Consider the following 22,875-nt stretch of genomic DNA (forward strand, 5'->3'; position numbering starts at 1 on the left):
GAAGCCACCTGATGTGAATGCGAGTACCGGACTTATCACCAAATAGCTGAGTCCCCAACAACAACATGATATAGGCTCGAGCATACGTCCTAATAGTGGGCTCGTCGGCCCCCTCAGGAAGCTCGCCGAATGTATCTTGAAACCAGCTGCAGTTCACTACGAACTTCTGGATGCAGTTCGCAGGAGGCAACACCCCCAACAGCTCCTCGAACCACACCCAAGCTAGGCAACCACCCTCGATGTACGTCTGAAAATCTATCAGACAACCACTAACATAATGCCCATCGATCGGCAGCCCTAACTGGTACGCCACGTCCTGCAATGTAATCGTACACTCCTCGAATGGTATGAAACGTGTGCGTTTTCGGACACCAGCGCTCCATGAATGCACTAACCAGGGCTCATCCAGCCTAAACCATCTCTCGTTCAGCCTCACTAGATGATATAAGCTGGCTACCTATAAGTACGGAACGTACCTCTCGTCCAGGCGCATACCGTCGCATGCTTGAGATACATCGGTGGGACTGCATAAAGAATGTATCATATTGTCTCTCAACTTGAAACATATTTACACAACATCATTCACTAATGTATATCTTAATACAAAAAATACAACTTCTACTCTACCAAAGCATGTTACATGTTAAGATGGAAAATAATATCATATACACATCAAACTGGGCCTAATAAGATAATACTGTCTTATATTTTCTTAATAATAGTATAATTTTAACATAAAGAATTTATCTTGGATATTAACAAAAAAACACATACTCTACGTAAGTTCACCCGTCGTTATCCTTACTACTCACACTTTTCTATCAATTTTTAGCCACCAGTAAAAAAACACTAACAAAACCACTAATATAACAACTCTATCTAACTTAACCACGGTAAATAATGACAACTATTAAAACAAAAACAAAAGGCAAAAATATAAAAATAACACGTTAAATCCTATTTTAAAAGGACAACTGCGCACTAATCTCTTGGTTGATGCACCAGCTATGTGGGCGATTCCATCCAAACGATATAGTCGGTCCGCGTTATCCCCCATCAACTGAATGTGATGTTGAACACTTTATTGGAGTCGTACGAAAAGAATTTTCTCTGGGATTTGGTGGGGTAGGAGTTTGGTGTTTTAGTTCGAATGAGCTCAATTCAAAATCTATTTATAGGGTAAAGCTTTGTAATTCGAATGAGCTTCGTTCGAATTACCATGTACAGTAAAATTTGTGGGTAATTCGAATCAACCTGTTTCGAATTACTATGGTTGTTAAAACGGTGTATTAGTCCGAATCAGCTTAATTCGAACTAGTGTGGTTCACGTTTGCATGTAGTTCGAATCAATATGATTCAAATTACACCTTAAATTAATCCATGCATAATTCGAATTGTATCCATTCGAATTACTTTGATAGAGACTAATTCGAATTTAGATGATTCGAATTACTGTTGTTTTAGCTAGTTCGAATTAGTTTAATTCAAATTACATTAAAATAAACTTTTGGGTGATTCATGTCACGTTTTTTTGCTTTGATAGAATCGTGTAAATTGTTCTTCCATTTAGTTTAATATGGTTTTTTACCCATAAAAAGAAGTAGCTATCATTGTAACAATATCCGATTCATAGCTGTTTTATATTGTTACTAGTTACTACTTACCATTATTCCAGCAAACCTTCTATTATTTTCCATTTGTGTATGTTATCATCTCTTTTGGTATAAAAAGAAACTTATAGGCTTTATTTTTGTTTTACTAATGAACTTAAAAATTTATAAGAGAAAAAAGACTTTCTGAAAGAAATTTCATAACAATTTACAAATTTAAAAAACTCAAAAAATGCCCTTGTTCTACTAATGCTAATAATATTCGTATTTTCCATTGGCCAATTCTAAATAATTTGAATTATGTTATACATATAAAAAAAATCAATTATTAAATTATGCTATATATATATATATATATACAAATAATTGGTCCATGTTGTAAATTCTTTTTAGTGGGATAAAATTTTGTTGTTATATATTTATGCGTATATATATGTATTATTTAATTTAATTTAACATATATTTTATATTTTAATATCTATTCAATATAAATAACTGATTTAATAGTTAATTTTAATAAACCATATCATTATTGTTTTAATTATTATCAAATATTGACCGAAAAAACAATTGAATTGGCTTACTAAAAATTTAAAGAAACTGGTATTGTAGAAGATAGTAAATAAATTTAAATATTAGTAAAACACGCGTCTTTTTCCTACTCATCAAAGACAATGTTTTGGAACCAACCCTAGGATGTTATACCACTATAATAGAGGAGGAATCCCAGCATTTTTAGTACGTGATCCAAGACTAGAGTACCTTATTTATAATCAAAGAGAATGCTATGATACATTGAATTTAGTGTGTGATGCACTAAGATAATTCAACAGTGTATATAGTGTATAGCTTGTACCTCAAGGACATAAAATTTGAACCATTATATTACCTTAGTACATAATGTAGTACATTTTGCTTATAATGAATGCTTAGCATATAGAAGGGGGGCATAATTACAGAACAGAAAACTCCAGAAGTTCACCATAGAATGATAATTTTGTAAACATACCAAAATTAACGGAGTGCTTGTTGATTTCATTTCTTTCTTTTACAGTGATCTTTGTGCAAGCAACAAAGTAAAACTAACTATTAAAGCTGAAATTTTAATATTCTATGAAGGGGGTAAAAGGAACCAAAAGCAAACAATACAAAATACAGTTGGCATGTCATTGCAGGAAGCAAATATGTGCCGCAAAAGCTTGGGAGAGAAAAGCTTCAAAACTTTTTGAATTGAGGAAGACCAAAACCATTCAACCACCCTGCACGATTTACCGCCTTCTTCAGCTTTAAGAGTCACCATGAAGTAAAAAATACAAAATCTACAATAGCAGGACAGATTATATAATAGGCCTGCCAAAAGGTCCAAACAGCCGGTCTCATGTTTCCAGTGATACAAGAAGAAACTGTTGCTTATCCAGGTCAGGTGTACAAGGCTGAAATCGTCGATTTGCTTAACCCTCCTCTGCTTTGTGCCACACAAAAAATAAGCTTGTTAACATGGATGATTGCCATGCTAGTGCGCCCCAGTCATATAATGCATGAAAACAAGTGGAACATGTAGTTAATATAAGCATGACATTAGTGAGTTTCAAGAAGCTACTTGACATAAGTAATCCAACCAATATGCCAGAATAAGAGAAGATAATCAGATATATTTGCAGGAAATAAGCCACTATTATATACTGCTTAAATGCTTCATTAAACTCAAGGTCGTATTCAACACTAACATAGTTGACATTCAGAGGTTGATTGCATTAATAGTTTACTGTTAATTTTTATATCAAATTCTCAAAAAGAATCCTTCCCAAGCTACACAATTGGTCTGTAACTCAAATAACTTGTGTAACTCAATTGACAGCAAAAACCGGGAAACAAAACAAGAAAACAGAAAGGGGAGAGGACGATGAGATAAAAGTGCATGTCCTCAGGAAAATGCTTCTGTAAGGCTAAACTCAAATACAATATGAAATATGCATATTTCGGGTAGGACTATATAGCACAATACACATAGGCTTTCTGCTCTGCAATGTGGACCACCCTAAAACCAGAAAAGAACATCTATCAAATATACAAGAATATGCACTAGTGCATCTACTAAGAAAACATGAATAAGATCTCTTTCAGACACAATAACAAGAAGCTGAAAGAATAGTATCGTTGTAGGTAGGAAGCTACTAAAAATTTTATACATGTTAAGGACATAATTTATATGTGAAATGATATAATTATAAATTTTACAGCAGTGACCAAAATTAAGTAATAAATGTCTTGACTCTTGATATAGAATGAGTGTGCTTGATTAAGAATCTAGGATATTATGACTACAGATCTGCACCAAACATCATCAGCTAACACCATGATGATGATGATGATGAGTAAAAGTATTTCTGTATTTCCATCTCCAAACTCACAAGGGCCATAACAAAATTGAGTCCCTGAAAGGCTATACAGTTAGCTAGCTCAACTTGAGCAAGAAGTCAAGAACCCAATGAGCTTTAGTAATATTACAATTCACTTTGATCAATATGCAGTTTTAATAATGCAAAGACGAGCTTATAAACAAATAATTGATATGACGAGATCTATTACCAAATCTGCTTTATTTTTATTGATAGCATGAATTTTTTATTTAGAGAAGAGCCCCGCGGGGGGGAGGGGGGGGAGGGGGGGGGAGGGGATGAACAGACAAATACAAGACATAAAAAAAATTACCTGAACTGAAATTAAAACGAAAGCATTGCCATCATTGATAATGATAGTTACTCTGAGGCAGCAGCTCTAATTTTTTGCCTCAACTTTCTATTATAATGTTCCTGTTCAAAGTTGATAAAAGAAAAAATGAACATAAGTTACTAGTTTCTATCAAATTTATTAACAGAAATTTTATAACCAAAAATCCTTAGTCTAAAAGAGAGGTAGCAGACACTCTTGCAGAAAGGTACAAAATCTCGCTCTATACCATTCAACTCATACCACTTTTGGCTATGGAGGCACCAATGTTTTTCAACTCTGAAGGATACCTAAGCGGCTCAACGACAAGACAAAGCTGTTACTATATGCTATTTAACATTCAACGCGGCAACATTATGACTCCAATTTGACAACATCCTGAATGTCAACAACTAAGGTGGGATAAACCAATACTTCAAACCGCATTTTATGGAAAGTTTCCCTTTAGAGTTTAATCAATCAACAACACCTAAGGTTTAGGGTTCTATGGATCAAACAGCAGTGTTGCTTCCTATTATAAAACAACAACGACCAAGAGAAGAAACATCACAATATCACATGCAACTCGTGCAATTTAAATCGCCACATTCTTATCAAGCTCACCACTAGCTAGGAACAGCTACACTAATTAAAGCATTACATCGCATTCCATCATAAAGAGAAATGATTTATTGTCCTAAACATCAAACTACTAAGATTTCAGGACACTAAAAATAATAAAATATCTACATTTAAGAGAAATGATTTATCTCCATGATAGATCCTCTAAACATCCTTCTATGTTCTAACAAACGAGTGACGTATTTATTGTTTTCTAGATTCCAAGAGATTATAAGTATCTACTTTATACTTCACTTTTAAGATGTTATATGATTACTCAGTCAAAAAGCAAAAATGATAATCCAAAAAAAGAAACACATTTTTACCTGCTCAAGAACCTTGGCATTACTCTGCTCCACCAACCTCGTCAGATTCTCAACCTTTGCAAGCATCTTCTCATACAAATCCTCCAAATTCGAAGTGTAACTCCTCGCCTCCGATCCCATCATCCTGCTCAACCTCCCAACCTCGAAACCCTCGGCGCAACCATCGAGCTCCCTCTGATCCTTCGCCTTCTCCTTCATCACACTCAATCTCTCATCTTCCTTGTCAGCATTACCATCACGATCTTCATTCATGCTTGATATTCCCAAATCGCATTCCAACACCGGGAATGCCGCGTTTGGACTAAAGGAACCGTAATGCCCTCGAAACGCAGGCCCAATGTTGACGATATCGATCAGTTTCGGTTCGAATGAGGAGGAAGCGCGTAGCTGGTACGCGCGGTACTCGTGAGTGTGGATGTGGTCGTTGGAGAAAGGAGAAGACAAGAGGATGAAGATGCAAGGGGAGAAGGAGGAGGAGGAAGAAGAAGCAGTTGAAGAAGATGTGGAATTAGGGTTTGGTGAGTTCTGAATTTGGGAGGAGAATGCGGAGAGAGAAGAGAGGGATTGTGTGACGGAGAATTCGCGCATGGAGGGACGGAGTGGGGTTTTCCGGCGGGCGGAGAACCAACCTATCAGGTGGTGGTTGTTATGGTGGTGGTGGTTATTTAGGATGTTGCGGAGGGAGGTTTGTGTGACGGTGCCGGTGGAGTCGTAGATGGTGGAGGTTGGGGAAGGGGAGGAGATGAAACCGGTGACGGTGGCGACGAGGGTGGTGGATGAGGTGGATTCATCGGAGGTAGTGGTGGCAGAGGAGGCGGTGGAGGGATCGTCGGAGAGGTTGAGAGGAGTGAGAAGGGTGACGTGGCCGAAGAGGAGGCCATCGAGGGAGGAAGGGGAAGTGGAGAAGCGCTGGATTAGAGATGCGAGTGTTGGGCCGGAGATTGCGATCTTTTGTAGCGGCGGCCGGTCGTCCATTTGTGGTGGGTGGCGGCGGAATACGGTGGGGAGAGAGAGAGAAAGAGAGAGAGATTGGTTGATAGTGAGAGTGAAGTCTGCAACTGCGAGTCTTTTTTGCGTTTAAACTTGTTTTCTTCGGGTTGGCAATAATAAGTAGTCTAAGGGTGGCACACGGGGAGCCCCGCCCCGCCAAAAGGCCACCCTGGTCCGTTCTGCCCTACTTAATGAGGGAGTCCTAAAATCTTACCTCATCCTACTTAAGGGCAGGTCAGTAAATTAACGGACTAAATTCATCAAATCTTTTTTTATTGTTATTAAATATTAAATAATATATATAATTTTATTATTATTTTAATAAATTTATAATTTTTAAAAATATATAAAATTATAATTTTTAAATTTATAAATATTAAAGTCTTTAAAATTATAAATATGTAATAAATTAATCATAAATCAAATTTTTTGAAATAAAATAATAAAATTAATATTGTCCAAAACATATAATTAAATATCTACATGTTTAGAACATAATCAATTAAACGTAAAATATAATTTAAAATATTAAATTAGAACTTTTTTAGAAAATGTCTTTAGCAAAATAAAGTGTTGGGTCCGTTAGAGAGGCCCGTCCCGCCCTACCAAACTCCATAGTTTAAACGGTGCAGGTTAGGCAGGCTTTCGAAGTGTGGCGGTCTCAATTTTTCAATTTGGCTCATTTTTTTGTGGGTTACGCAGGTCGACTCGGCGAATTTAGGTCTATTTGCCACCCCAAAAATTACAAAATAGCCGACTGCTCATTTTTATTATCTTATTCTATCTTTTTGAATGATGGAATATAATTATTAAGAGTATATTATCAAGATGTTTTAAAAAAATAAAATATTTTTTTATTTTAAAATTTCTTAATTTTATGTAAAGTGATTTTTTTTTTAAAAATTATTTGTGAATGACTAATTTTTTAAAAAATAAAAAATAAAAATCAAATTTTAATTGAATGTTTATATACACTTTATAATAGTTATTCAAATATTGCCAAAATTTTTTGATTAAATGGATAAATTATTTTTTAAATATAAATTTTTTTATTATTTATAAAAATAATATACTCATTAGTTATTTTTGTAGTATTTTTAAATAATTTCACATTTATTTGTCATTTATATCTTGAAGAATTATTTTTGTCATCAGAATAAATTTTTGAGTATAATTTTAATAATTTATCCTAATTACTTATTTATAATTTTTCTTTTTTTGGGTCCGAGGATGGTTTGGATAATCCAATTCTAGTCATTATATATTACAATTATAACACTCATATACACTATATACTTACACATTTAATATTAAGTAATATTTATAAGCAAGAATTGATGTTGTGATTCAGTATTGTGTTTAATAGTTAGTAACTAAAATTAAAATTTTAATTCTTTCAATACTTTTAAAAAGTGAAAACACAAGAGATTAAAATTTTTAAAAACAGAAATGAAATTTTAATAACATTTATTTTTAAAATTATCATAGTTCAACTTTTTAAATTCTAAATCTAATTTCACCCTTCTTTTTTCAACACATAACTTAATCATCAGTCATGTACACTTTACATCAAACACAATATAAAGACTTAATTTAATCTATTTTTCAGTTTCTATCTCACGGTCTTATTCTCTCTTCCAAACATAACTGTTCTTACTGGAAGTGTTTGCGGTGCAATTTAGTTCAATTTTAAGAAAAAAAAGTCATCCGATCCGAATACTTATTTTATGTGCGGTGCGGTTTAGATTGGATTAATTTTTTTAAAAATTCGATCTGATCCGCTTCGATCACAAGTGATTTTTATTGATTTAAATTTGTAATTTTTTAAATAAAAAATAATAACTTAATTTACAAAATTAATGCTGCGTGACATAGTATAAATATACATTACTAAAGTACTAATAATCCCATAAACATTAAAAAGTAACATGTCTAACAATCTAATATAATAATAAAATATAAATCTCATAAACATTATAAAGTAACATGTTCATTATCCAACAAAGTCAACAAATCTTGATAAAATAATAATTCTTTAACATAAAAACAAATCTCAACAACACAAAATGAAATAATATACAAATTTTAATAAAAACATAATATAAAAAACTCCAAACTGAGAAGTAAAGCACTCATCACTAATCAAATTCATCACTAGACTCTTCTTCATCTATTAGTTGAAAAATTAGCTCAAATTCTATAATAAAATATAATCAAATAAATATTAGTTACTTAAACATATTATCAAGTAATAAAGGTAATCAATATATATAAATAAAATAAAACATACATTTCTCAAATTTTTCAAATTCTTCAAAAGACTCCTCAAGGTCTATTGACAATGAATTGGCTCGAAACCAATTTTGTGTACAAATCAAAGTTTCAATAATTTTTGAAGTAAGAGAACTCCTATATTGATCAAGCACTCTACTTCTAGTGCTAAAGGCGAATTTAAAAGCAACCGTTGACATATGCATAACTAGAATATCCCTTGCAATTTGACTAAGAACAGGATATTTGTAATTGTTAGAGCTCACTTTTCTCAGTTAAAATGTCAAAACTACTTGGATCAACTAGTTTTTCCAGGGATTCCATGAGATACAAATTCACTTCATTTGTGTTGAGACTCTCGCTTGTATATCATTTTTTCAAATATTGTTGTAAAGCGAACATCATCAAACGCACTATCATTTATATCCACATCTTGACTGTGTTGTGCAGATTGATGTGCTTGATCACTATTGAGAGCAATCCTATAGCTATTAAATAAGTCATTGAATACTTCTTTCACTTTGCCACATAAAAAATCAGCATCCTCCTTCTCAAATAACCTTTGAAATTCTACTCAACGAGCTTAATCTTGTATCTAGGGTCAAGTACCACAGCAACAAAAATTATCATATTCATGTTACTCAAATTACCCCAATATTTATCATGCTTAGCCTTTATTTTTGTAGCAATACCTTTTAGTAATATGTCATTACTATCAACCTAAGTATTCAAAGAACTAAGAATTGAACAAAAGTGATGAAAATATAAAAAATATGTCACAAATATAGAATCCGAGACTTTTTTGGTTACATTGGAAAAAAAATTTTAAAAATCCCATAAAGCATCTTGCATTATCCCAATTTTCATTCTTTGGAATGCCCCTTGCATCATTACAAACGCAGCATTCCTCTCACTTAATCTCTTAAAGGCATTTTGAAATTTTAAAACACTATCAAACATTATGTAAGTGAAATTTCACCTAATGAGAACATCTAATTGCACACAAGAGCAGTCTTAAATCCTAGCTTCTTTAATATAACTTTTAAACCTATCCATGCAATTAGAAAAAATACAGACATATCTAACAACATTTCTAATTTTGCTAATTGAAAAATGCATATCTTTCAAATTATCATTGACCAACAAATTTAAGATATGAACACAACACCTAATATGCAAATGTTCACCTTTTAAAGGATGTAAATTTTAATCATTCATTCTATCTTTTAAGTAACAAATGACAACATCATTTGAACTAGTATTATCAAGTGTGAGCTAAAGGCTCTACTTATTCCCTAATTTAAAAGATATTTTTCTATCTTTCTACCAATTGTTTCAACTTTATAATTCTTAATGATACAAAAGTTAAGAATTCTCTTTTACAACTTTCAATCTTAATCAATAAAATGTGTAATGAGACAAAGATAGTTTAAATTTTGTACAGAAATCCAACCATCAATAGTCAAACACACATTTTAATTTAAGTTTATAAAGACACTCTTCAACTTATGTTTTTCATTCATGAATAAGTTTTAATAATCCCTAGCAATTGAAATCCTACCTAAAATATGGAGTTTTGGCTGCAAAACACTTATAAAATAATGAAACTCCTTCCCTTCGACAAATTTAAAAGGCAACTTATCTATGATTATCATTTTAGCAAAGACTTGTCTACATAAATCAGGATCAAATAATACAAATAATAAAATAATTACCCAACCCATTTCCTTCTTTTTAAATTGCTACATAACAAGTACTTTTTGTGTGGGATCAAGTGAATCTTTTAAAAATTTTCTACAATAACTCAACAAGTGATTTTTAAGATTGTTAGTATCATTTTTATGTGAATGAGCCGCATAAGATGCTTCACACCACTTACATATAGCCCTAGGTTTGAGACCAATTTTATCTTTTTTAAAAATGCTCCCAAGTCAAGGTCTAGGTCTAACAGATTTTTTAGTGTTACATGTACCTAGTTCCTCAGACTAGTTAGGATTAGGTAACTCATTAGTAGCAACATTTGCTTTGTCTCTCCTCCACTAAGATCTAGTTCCTTCATTGTTCTGATTACTGCGCAGTGGCAGCGATGGCGGCTGCATCTGCATCTGTGTTTGTGTCTGAGTTTATGGCTGCGACTGCGGCTGTGGCCGCGGTATCGACTCTGACTGTCTTAAAGATTTAACTGATTCAAAAATGAATAGAGTAGCAGTAGCACTGGTGAATTCTGGCTCACTTTTTTTAACATTCTGTGATAACAAAGAATAGTTAATCAGTTTATGTTATTTTAATATTTTTCTCAATTAATCAACATATTGTTAGTTTGTTACCAACATACACATTACAAAATAAAAATATTATCTCAAGATGTGAAGCTAACATTTTTTTCCTTCAAATTAGAAGCTAAAATCAACTGAACAAATATAAAATCTGCAAATGATAAAAAAAAAACAGAATTCAATCAACAAGAACAAAATACTCAATTTAATACAAAGTTTAACAAAATTTCATCAACAAGAACAAATTATCAAAAAATAATAAGAACAACACAAAATTTAACATAAGGTTTAACAAAAACAAGAACAAATTCTTCCAAAAGAAAACAAAATTAACAAAAATAAGTAAAAATTATACCGAAAAGAAGAGGCAGTAGTGGCGTTACCGAGAAGAGGAGGTGACGAACGGCGTCACTGAGAAGAAGAGGCGGTAGTAGCATCACTGAGAAGAGAAGGCGACAAAAGATATCATTGAGAAGAAGAGGCGACAGACAGCGTCAGCGTGTGACAGTGAGAGTGAGTAAGGTGTGAGATACGAATATAAGTGACTAAAAAGTGAAGAAAGGGGTTTCTTTAGGGGCAATTTACGTATATAAATTGAATGGACGAATTGTTTACCCAAATGCAACAATACAGATTTCATTACTTATGTGTCCTGAAACAAGTTTATTTAATCCGTGGAACCCTCCCACGTTTTACAAATTGTATATAAATCGTGGAAACCTCCCACGGTTTATGAAGGAATCAAACTATAGGAAAACCGTGGTTTCTTCCCGCAGATTATGAAGAAGGGAGCTTGAAAAATCGTGGGAGGTTTCCACGATTTATATACAATTTGTAAAACGTGGGAGGGTTCCACGGATTACATAAACTTGTTTCAGGACACATAAGTAATGAAATCTGTATTGTTGCATTTGGATAAACAATTCGTCCATTCAATTTATATATGTAAATTGCCCTTTCTTTAGGTTAGGGTTTGTATAATTGTTTGGGGAAAAATGGAATGTGTGCAGTGTTGTGATAAGGGAGTAAGCCAGTACAGTAACGAACTAAAGACTAAGGGTCTTATTATTATTATTATTATTATTATTATTATTATTATTATTATTATTATTATTATATATGCGGTTCGATTCTGTTTGGTTTGGTTGTACAAAGTGAAACCGCAAATTGAACCAAACCGCAATAAAATTGATCCAAAATCCAAAAACATCTAAAATTGAGTGGTTTGTTTCGATTTTCGATTTGGATCGGTGCGATTTCGCATTTTTTTTTTGGAGCGGTTTGGATCTGAACACCCCTAGTTCTTTCCATGCGTAGCGTTTGTTTTGAGATACTGGGACGAAGACTAGAAAACTGGAACTCAGTATCATGTTTGTTGGTCCAAAGACTGGTACTAAAATTTTACTCTCTGTTTTTAAAATTTTAGTATTTCAGTACTTCTAAAAAGTGGGGCACAAGAGACTAAAATTTTTTAAGACAGAGACTAAAACTTTAATAATATTTTATACCTAAAATACCCTCATTTCAATGAATTAATTTCAACTTTATTCTTTATGATTCTTATTTCAATCTCTGTCTCCCAAACATAATACTGAAGCTTATTTCAGTCTTTGTCTCTCAGTCACTATCTCTCTTCCAAATGCTACCAAAATGATGCCTTAGCAAAAAATTGTTACTCTAATCTCTTTAGAACAAAAGAATCCGAATCATGTGGGCCCAGACAAGCATACAGATTTATCCCGACCTACTCTAGGCACGAGCTCCACAATTCATACCCAACTTGACTTGTATGACAAGTAAGATTTTGTCAAGCACCACTTTATGGGCTGATCCACAACTCATCTACTACTGTAATATACGATAACTCCCCAAAAACTAGAAGTGAAATAGCCCATTACTGTAAATAAAATAGCATAGGAGTGATGGCAAAGTCATCATATCTCTCTATAAATACTCCATCAAATTCAAGTATTTTTCAATCACAATTCACTTAAATCTATTTAAAATTCTTGCTAACTTAAGTATTAAAGTCCTTGTAGGTATCTCCCACTACCATTTAGACGAGCACGTCGGACAGATCCACTTGACCAGCAAACGAGTCAGAATCTTCACTCAAAAAAATCTAGATCTTACATGTAGATTCATATTACCTTGGTTTCAGGTATTAACTCAGAGCAACCACTTAAAAATTCTCATCTATTATTATTGCAAGACAAAGATTATTATCATTAACTAAGACCTTGCGTGCACTAATTTATAATTAAAAATATTGAGAATTATATAACTCATCATCCTAACTTCAAAATAAAAAAGTTTTGATTTTTTTATCATTTTGATGTTTTTAAAAAGAAATATATATTTAAAGTTTTTATTCTTTGAAGTACTAAGAGGATAATTAGCAGAATAGATTAAAACTCTCGATCATTATTGGTTAGTTATTTTGTAAGAATGTTTATGTTACTTTCTCTTTTGTTTTTAAGTTTCTTTGTATAATTGTTGTAAAATGAAAAATATACAAATTAATAAGAAAAAAATTGATAATAATAAAGTTTAATTTTGATATATAATAGTATAATAGTATAAAAAATTTTAAACGTTCCTTCGATCAGATTTATATATTTAAATAATTTTTTAAGTAATAAATTTAAAAATTAATTATTTCTACGGATATAGTAATACTTAATTATTAGTATAAAAATTTTTTTATTATGATAATATTGGAAATTAAATTCTAATAAAAAATATACAAATGTAGTATAAGATAATATAATTGGTGTGGATATTACCATTTTTTTTGTAATATTACTTTAAATTTAATAAAATTTTGTCGTCAATTTATTCTTATATTAAAAATAAAATCTCTAAAATAACAGTAATATTATCAATTTAAGAATGATATAAAAAAAAGTTTAAACATATATTTTGGTTTTCTGTTACTTAGGAAGTTTAGTGAGGAACTACTTTCTTCATTTACACTTGTGTAATGTCAATTCCTTTGAAGTATATTTATACTTTCATGTGTTCATTTATTTTATTTTATTTATTGCTATAATATCTCGGTTATTAACTTATTATATATATATATATATATATATATATATATATATATATATATATATATATATATATATATATATATGGATAAATTTAGCCTCTTCCCGAAGATATTCCATTTTTTTTTCTTTTTTAAGTTATTATATTTAGCTCTCTTTTTTTTGTAGGTTCAAACAAAAGGGATAAATTTTTACCGTATTAGTTTTTTTTTTCCTCAGTATACAAAATAAGAAAGAACTTTCTTTATATCCAAAACATAAATTAACTATTACATTCAATAGCTTCTTGTATCATATTGTCATCACACCACTATAACATTCAATACAAAACTGCTTAGCATACTTCCTCACTTGATTATGTACATACACTGAGAATCAACAAATTTCACCAAAAACAAAATAATCAAAAAATAAATAAAGAATGAAATATTGAAAGAACCTTTCTCTACTAATTCAAAATTAAATTTTAAAAAAAAAACTTTTAATTTATTCAGCAGTCTTGAGAGTTCCATCATCATCATCATCACCAGCAGCCAAATCTGGCTTGATTTCTTCCAATTGCTGAAGAACTTGCGGAGCTTCAGGCCTAGCAGCTGGTGAAGGATCAACACAATGAAGGGCAAGCTTCAATGTGTTGAGAAGCTCATCACCTATGGCTGGTGCATCTGTCATGAGCTCCAAGTCAAAAACTTCATTAGTCCACTCTTCTTTAACTATGGAAGCCACCCATTGTGGCAAGTCCATTCCATTGGTTGGTTCCCCAGGTGGCTTCCCAGTTAGGAGCTCCAAGATGATCACTCCAAGGCTGTATACGTCGGATTTCATGTTTGGTTTCTTTGTTTTTGATATCTCTGGTGCATTGTATCCTAGACTTCCTGCTGTTGCAATGATGTTAGTGTTCGCCGAGGTTGTCATTAGCCTGGACAGTCCAAAATCTGTTATGTGTGCATTGGTTTGTTCATCTAAGAGTATGTTCCCTGAGGTGAGATTGCCATGGACTATGCTCTCTTGGTTGTGGAGGTAGCTTAAGCCACGTGTGACTCCGATTGCTATCTTCATCCTTGTTGGCCAATCGATCACTATTTCCGGCCCACGAGCTGCATAGATTGACAAACATTAATACCATAATCAATGGTTGAATTTAAAATGGAATGTTACTTTGAAGATAAATGATTAATCTTCTGAGATCCTCCTAAACTAACACCTTCATTCACATTCACTAATAATAAACAAAAACTCAATTTGGTAAGATGTTACTTACCATGAAGGAATGATGCTAAGCTTCCTTTTGGCATGTAATCAAAGACAAGAAGCTTCTCTCCTTTTGGACCCAAATAATAAGCTCTGAGTGCTAAGAGATTTGGGTGTCTGATTTTGCCAAGTGAAGCAACCTCAGCCTCAAACTCCTTGGGCCCTTTTGTACTCTTCTCCCTCAACCTCTTCACAGCAACTTGGTTACCATCCTCCAATGTGGCCTTGTATGCAGTTCCATATGCACTCTTTCCCATTATCTCAGCAGTTGCACACAAAAGATCATCAGCAGTGAACACAAATGGACCATCAAAGTGAACAAGTTTTCCTCCAGCTTCTCCTCCTGACTCAACTTCACCACCAGCACCACCTTTTTCAACGCTCCTTGCAGATGCTGAAGCCTTGGATGTTGCCTTTGCACCCTTTCTACTTGAAGCAGCCCTTTTCCTGATCAAACAACATAGCAAAAAGCAGCACAGGAGTAACAGAATCAACAGGAGAATACCTGCTACAATGAGGATTATGTCCTTGGTACTTAGCTTTCTGTGATGATGTGGCTTTGGAGAAGGCTTTGGTGTTTGGACTGGAAGATTTGAAGGTGGAGGTGAAGTGCATGGTTTTGATAGGTAACCGCATAGTTCTAGATTCCCAACAAAAGAGCTAGAGTTGAATCTTTTGGTGAGGAGTGAAGGGATATGACCAGAGAGATTGTTGTAAGATACATTGAATGAAGTGAGATTTGCTAGTTTGGTGAGTGAGTCTGGAATTTCTCCAATGAATTTGTTCCCAGACACATCAATTTGTCTAATGCCAGAGATATTCCCTATTGTTGGTGGGATTTGGCCATTAAACTTATTGTTCTTGAGGTTAAGCATTGAAAGATTGTGCAACCTGTCCAAATTATCAGGGATATGACTCTCAAGTTTATTACCCTCTAAATTCAATGAAACAAGAGAAGAAAGGTTGGAGAAGCTAGCAGGGAAGCTTCCATTGATGGAATTATGTGAAAGATCAAGATTTTGAAGCCTTGAAAGTGCACTTAGCTCACTTGGAATAGAGCCTCCAATATGGTTATGACTCAAAGAAATATTTTCAAGCAAAACCATGTTACTCAGAGAAACAGGAATGGAACCAGAAATGAGGTTGTGATCAAGGGTCAAAACTTGAAGTTGGGGAACTCTCTTTCCCTTTCCCATTCCACCCCAAGAATCTGGTATAGAACCAGATAGATTGTTGTGCTGGAGGGCAAGAATAGTAAGGGATTGAGACATGGTGAAACTCCTAGGAATGGAACCAGTAAGTGAGTTGAAGCTCAAATTGATCCTGAATATCCTACTTGATTTTACCAAACTAGCAGGGATGTTACCAGTGAGTGAGTTATTGCTAACATCAAAAGACTGAAGCATTGGACAACTACCAATAGAAGGAGGAATAGAACCTGAAAGCTTGTTATTGAAGAGATAAACACCTCTAAGATTTGGAAGGAATCCTAAAGAAAAAGGGACAGAACCAGCAAGAACATTGTCATGGAGACTCAGCTTCCTGAGTGCTTGAAGCTGACCAATTTTCTCTGAGATTCTTCCGCCTAAACCCCTCCATGGAAGCTGAATTGCAATGACTTCACCATTGACACACTTGATACCTGCCCAACCACCAGAACAAGCACCAATACCACTGTCATTCCAGCTCCTCAGAACCCCTTTGAAGTCAATGAACTCATGCTTGATGGCCGTTAAGGCCTGGTAATCTGATTGTGTCACAATCACTCCATCATACAGGTGGCATGCAACAGGTTCAATGGTAGAAGCCAAAACATGAATGAACATGAAAATGGCCAAAAAGATTGAATCTTTACTACTACCCTTAACGTGGAAACCCTTGACATGCCAACTATTGGTTTCCATGAACAAAAGAAACAATCTATGTTGGTTTCTTTTTTGTGTCTATAAACAAAAATTCTCACTTTCTGTGACCAAGTTCAGAGTAGTAGCTAGTTTAGTATTACAATGGAAGAGGAAGAAAGAAAGCAATGTAGAGGGGTGAAGGAAGAGCAAAGTGAGAGGGTGTGTTAAAAGGAGATGGAGTACGGTTTCTGATGAATGCATGTGATTGAAGAAAAGATGGGGGGTGGGGTTATTGTTATTGATTCCTGTGGTAGAATGAGTCAAAGGGTACACATTATTTTTTCTTTCTTCTGTGATTTGCTAACGGCTAGTTTTACTGGTTATATTATATGGTTGTTTACATTATTAACATTAACATTATTGTTATTATTATTAATATCATATATATCTGAATTTTTCAGATACAAATAACGGGTTGGGTTGGGACCTAGAGAGACCAATGTAGCAGAAGAGAGTTAAGGTTTGGTTTGGTGACTCCCAACGGCTACATTTCATTGGATTTGGTTTTGGATGGATTATGTGATCCTCAAAACGATGGGGCCACTTTGCCACGTTTTGATCAGTGTGATCATCATTAATAATTTGGTATAGGAAAACTGTGTCGCCTAAGAAGCATCAATAGTTCTGATACAATATTTATCGATATTTGTTCGACATGTATCGTGTCTGTAGTATCTAATCATATTTTAATAAAAAATAAAAAAATAACAAACTTAAACATATTTAAATATCATCATGTTCAACTTTATTCTTAATAATACTTTTAAAATAAATTTAAAAATAATATATATTATTATTTATTAAAATAAAAAATTTTTAAATACTTTTAACAATTAAAAATATTAAAAATAATTAAAAATTATTTATATTTTAAAATTAATAAAATATCAAAATATCATTGTAATTTATCTAAAAAATACTTTATATTTTATATATATCTTATAAGATTTTAAAATTTATGTGTCCGTGTGTCCCATGTCGTGTCGTGCCGTGTTTCGTATTAGTATTTATGTTTGTGTCCGTATCCGTGCATCATAGTGTGTCACGTAGGCTAAACTAGTTAATTACCAAATTTGCCCTTATGTTAGGGTTTTTTTCTTTGGATATTTCTTATCTAAATTTTAAAGAACATATTAGGTGAATAAATTATTTTATAATAATTAAGTTTAATTTAATTTTTTTATGTATTTTCTCTTTTTTTTAAATTGATTTTTATTGTATCAATAAATTATAAGAACAATTTAGTAAAATTTAATTCATAAAATGATTTAATCATGTAATATCAGTAAAATACTAATACAAATATACAATTCCATCATATTAAAATTTGAAAAAAAAGTTTAGAAAAGTAAGTGTTAATTTCAAGTAATCCAGTGTCTCTAATTTGAACTATTGAATATTAAAAAAAATAAAAATAAAAATAAAAAAGCTATATCCGGTCTAAAATCTTACTAAACTTGAAATAAATTAGTCAAACTTAAAAATAAATATGTATATGTATTACACAAAAGATAAAAGATATTTAATAGCAACTATATTACACATAAAAAATAAATTATTTATATACAAATACATACTAATTTAATAGTTAATTTTTAATTTTAATTGTTAAACAACAGTAACACCCTTAATTGTTTATAATGTAATGTGGTAAGGCTCATTAAATAAAAATGTAGCTAACGACAATAAAAGATGCTTTCCTAATTATATTAGACATATATTAGTGTAGGACAATTTTATCATAAGTATTTTTTTTATTTGCGAGATGAATGATTTGTATTATACCGAAAAAACAAAAATAAAATTCATCTTTATGGAGATGCATGGAGTTGAGGGAGGCATCATTATACATGAACTGTAAATGGGGCACCAATGCCCAGCAGAACCTTTGAAAAATCATGATGTTAGGAAGAACTAAATTATCATCCTTCGTTGTCATAGTCGCAAGTTACAACGAAAGTCCGGTGAATAATTGTCCTTATGTTTTTCAACATTTTAGACCAATATGATGAATAAGTGAGCACCAAGAAACCGTTGTTTTCCTTGATAAAAAGAGTTTAATGTGACTGAAAGCTGACCCCATTTTATAGAAACAAAATTAAATCCCAAATTTTAGTACAGATTTATTTTAAGTACAAAAATAAAATACCGATTCTATATATGACCTCTCCATAAAAAGCATGAAGAAAAAAAATTGGTTGCATTAATAGGTGAGGCCACGCAATTGTGATCTAGATTTTAAGGTCCATAATAGCTAATTAAGTAGACGAGTGAGCTGACCACTCGATCAACCCAAATTAGTTATTAATAATAATTAATTAATTACTACAAATCATAAAATTTGCTGATCCACTCTCCTAGCACTCCTCCTTTTAAAATTCATAGCTCTTAAGAAAGTGAGATCAGGTTCGAGTTTAGAAGAGGAAGGGAACTAAGGACGTTAGATGTCTCTTTAAAGTTTAAACCATAAAGATTTTTTTCTCTTTTACTTTAATAAATACATAATGAATAAATTAAAATTTTCAACGATATATATATATTTTTTTTAAAGTAAAAGAGCTCAACACATTAAGGTGGAGCATGCAGAATCAAACAACAGAAAACATCAAGCAAATAACAACGCCTAAACCAAGGAGACAAAAATCCCATGTCATCTCCGGCATAGCCATCAACAACCCTAGGGATAAACACCTCTCCACTCGTCGCAGCTAAGGAAGGTCATTGTGATGATATCTTGTACGCCTTTACCCTCATTCTGAAAAATCCGCCTATTTCGCTCCATCCAAATGTGCCAAATGATCGCACAGAAACACCTCAATCGCTGCTTCCGATCGTCTTTTCGTCGCGGCTCATCTGTCCAACTTAAGAAATGATCCTTCACCAGCTCCGGAACCGCCCAGTACCGGCCAAATATAGATATCCATGCACTCCACACCTACCAAGCAAATTCACAGTCAAGAAACAAATGATGGACCTGCTCTACATCCTTATTACATAGCATACAGTTCTTATCATCCTGGCTAATAATCCCGATCCTACTTAGCCGTTCCTTAGTATTCACCCTGCCTACTAGTACAAACCACGCAAACAGCTCCACTTTTGATGGAACCAACCCTTTCCAAATGGTCTTTGTGAAGCTCTAACTAGTTACATCCTCTGATAGCATTCCGTCTTGTAATACATGCACAAACGAGTTAGTAAAAAAAATACCAAGTCTATCATATTTCCACACAACTTTATCCTCCCTATTATTCGCTAACCTCACAGGCCTCAAAACCTCATGTAGCTGACTTAGTAGGTCTAACTCCCACTGAAAAAGTTCACGCCTCCATTGGAAGTTCCAAATCCACTCTAACACATCCCAAAACCCACAGTCCCCTATAACCGAACCACATTGGTTTGAAACAGAGAAGAGCCGGGGGAACCTATCTTTCAAGGAGCCACAATGCAACCAACCATCCTCCCAAAACCGAGTCCTTCGTCCATCACCAACCTCCATAGTCAGACCGGTAATCAGCTTATCTCTCAGAGATTGCTCCTGGATTTCTAGATGACAAATATCCTTCCACGGGCCTCCTCTAGTAGGCAACACTTGTGTGTATAGAAGCTCATTCGGTCTCAAATTATTACAGGAACAGACCACCTTCTTTCACAAAGGGCATTTTTCCTTGGCAAACCGCCACCACCACTTGAATAACAGTGCGGTGTTACGGACCATAGCATCTCCAACTCCCAGCCCACCGAATTTCCTAGGCGCTTGCACCAACTCCCATTTCACCAATGCCATGTCCTGTCTCCCATCCTCCTTACTCCACGGAAATCTCCTCTGTAAGGAAATCAATTTTGCAGCCACTGCCTTCGGCATCTTGTATAAACTCAGGTAATACACCGGTAGACTGTTTAAGACTGATTTTATAAGTATCAGCTTTCCCGCTTTATTTAGCACCTTAGCTTTCCACAAGCTTAGCTTCTCTTCTACCTTTTCAATAATAGGCTTCCAGGTCTTAACCAACCTTGGATTAGCTCCTAAGGGAATACCAAGGTATTTTATAGGGAGAGTGCCTGCCTTACAACTCCACAACATGCACATACGATGCACCCACTGCTCATCACAATTGATTGGGATCAAACTGGACTTATCGAAGTTGATGCTCAGCCCTGACATCAACTCAAACCATCGCAGCAGCCGCTTGTCTGCATAGTCTCATCATCTGGTGGGCAAAATAGGATAGTGTCATCAGCAAACTGTAGGTGTGAAAGCTCCACACTGTCTCGACCAACCATCAGCGGAGAAATACGCCCATTCCGAATTGCCTCACCCACCATTCGATGCAGAACATCCACCACCAGCACAAACAAGAAGGGAGAAAGCGGGTCACCTTGTCTCAAGCCCCTTTCCATTTTAAACGGCTTAGATGGCGATCCATTAATCATAACCGACATCGAAGCTGTGGTCACACACTCCATAACCCATGCCCTCCACCTGTGCCCAAACCCCATCTTCTCCAGCACAATATCCACAAAGCTCCACTTAACTCTGTCATATGCCTTCTGAAAATCTAGCTTAATTATAGCTGCCTCCTTTTTAGTCCTTTTAAGCCAGTGAACCGTTTCACACGCTATGAGGGCCCCATCATGAATCTTCCTACCCTGCACAAAGGCACTCTGAGTCTCCCCTACCAGCCCTGGCATCACTGCTCTCATCCTCCGCACAAACACCTTCGAAATGACCTTATACACACACCCAACCATACTAATGGGTCTTAGGTCTTTAATCTCCTTTGCACCCGTGAACTTTGGGGCCAGCGCCACCCACGTGATGTTGGAATCTGCGGGTAGCCTGGATGTCTGGAAGAACCCCATAACAGCTCCCGTAAATTCTGCCCCAATCTCATCCCAGCATCGCTTAATGAAATTCATATTGAACCCATCACATCCTGACGCCTTCGAAGACTCACAATCCTATACTGCCTGCCTAATTTCCTCCGCTGTTGGCATCACCTCCAAGGACATAGAATCTTCAACGATATATATTTCTTATAAAAATATTTTCATTTGATAATCTTCACATGTGTCTTAAACCCAAGAAAATTTGAATATATATTTGCTTTTGAAAATATAAAAAAATTTAATAAAACTCTAAAAAATTTTAATTTAGAAGATTAGAAAGATGGTTTAGGACTAATAGACCCAGTCAACAAATAGCAATATCTACCTCGCACATACAATTCTCTGAACATGCTAGATTTTTTCTAACCGGAAGTAGCAAGGTTGATGCTGATCAATTACCAATTTAACATGAACCCAAACCATAAGAGGCCTAATCAACTATGAAACTCATGCAAATTTTTAGGACTTAAGCCCAGTTCTTCAATCTTGTAATGTACTGTTGCCAATGAAGAGCATAATATGAATTCGGTGTGTCAACTCATCCAACATTAACCGTTAGATTGATTTCAAAGGACTCAGTTCCATATGATGATTTCTAATGAAGAAGCCACATTATCACTTTGATTCCTTAGCAAGACCTTATGAATAACTAGAAGCTAGAGCATCATAAACAAACGATGCAGATTCAGATAGAATCAGATTGCAACTTTGCTTCAAATTGAAACAATTATTAGAAATGTAATATGACATCCATTAATTATCAAACTGAAGATTCAATTTCCTAAACTTGGGACACTTACGGAGCACCAATTTCACCGATGCGTATCTTGTGGGATTAAATCCTAAGCAGCATAAGAAGTACACGCGTCGTTCAATGAACGACGCACCGACAATGGTGGATAATAAGATCAAATCAGAAATACACAGAAGGCAAAATTGCACTGAAATCAAAATAACACTAGATCGGTCAATCC

At 33.9% G+C, this 22,875-nt stretch overlaps 2 protein-coding genes across 3 annotated transcripts; both read right to left on the minus strand.

The window, feature by feature from the left end:
* Positions 1-2,563: 2,563 nt before the first annotated feature.
* LOC112751076 (uncharacterized) lies at positions 2,564-6,482 on the minus strand. 2 transcript variants are annotated; one of them, XM_025800095.3, is made up of 3 exons: positions 5,267-6,482; positions 4,323-4,423; positions 2,564-3,072 (listed from the first exon to the last, which is right to left on the minus strand). In XM_025800095.3, exons 1-2 carry the CDS (start codon positions 6,239-6,241, stop codon positions 4,370-4,372), a joined length of 1,029 nt encoding a protein of 342 aa, XP_025655880.1. In that variant the 5' UTR covers positions 6,242-6,482; the 3' UTR covers positions 2,564-3,072; positions 4,323-4,369. The 2 variants fall into 2 exon arrangements, with proteins under 2 accessions (XP_025655880.1, XP_025655900.1); XM_025800115.3 differs by having other exon boundaries at positions 2,564-3,123; positions 5,267-6,459.
* A 7,595-nt stretch (positions 6,483-14,077) lies between these two features.
* Positions 14,078-17,310, minus strand: LOC112751088 (probably inactive leucine-rich repeat receptor-like protein kinase IMK2). Its single transcript, XM_025800126.3, has 2 exons — positions 15,118-17,310; positions 14,078-14,953 (listed from the first exon to the last, which is right to left on the minus strand). Exons 1-2 carry the CDS (start codon positions 17,009-17,011, stop codon positions 14,343-14,345), a joined length of 2,505 nt encoding a protein of 834 aa, XP_025655911.1. The 5' UTR covers positions 17,012-17,310; the 3' UTR covers positions 14,078-14,342.
* Positions 17,311-22,875: the final 5,565 nt, after the last annotated feature.

The sequence above is a fragment of the Arachis hypogaea genome, chromosome 2 (assembly GCF_003086295.3).
Source record: "Arachis hypogaea cultivar Tifrunner chromosome 2, arahy.Tifrunner.gnm2.J5K5, whole genome shotgun sequence".
Taxonomy (NCBI): Eukaryota; Viridiplantae; Streptophyta; class Magnoliopsida; order Fabales; family Fabaceae; genus Arachis; species Arachis hypogaea.

What these genes read in the sequence shown, in the direction of transcription:
- LOC112751076 (XM_025800095.3), bottom strand. Translation starts at nt 6,241, where the DNA reads ATGGACGACCGGCCGCCGCTACAAAAGATCGCAATCTCCGGCCCAACA. An exon ending in ATGCCAAGGTTCTTGAGCAG is followed by an intron (nt 4,424 to 5,266) that starts GTAAAAATGTGT and finishes AACTTTGAACAG; the next exon opens with GAACATTATAATAGAAAGTT.
- LOC112751088 (XM_025800126.3), bottom strand. Translation starts at nt 17,011, where the DNA reads ATGGAAACCAATAGTTGGCATGTCAAGGGTTTCCACGTTAAGGGTAGT. An exon ending in CTTAGCATCATTCCTTCATG is followed by an intron (nt 14,954 to 15,117) that starts GTAAGTAACATC and finishes CAATCTATGCAG; the next exon opens with CTCGTGGGCCGGAAATAGTG.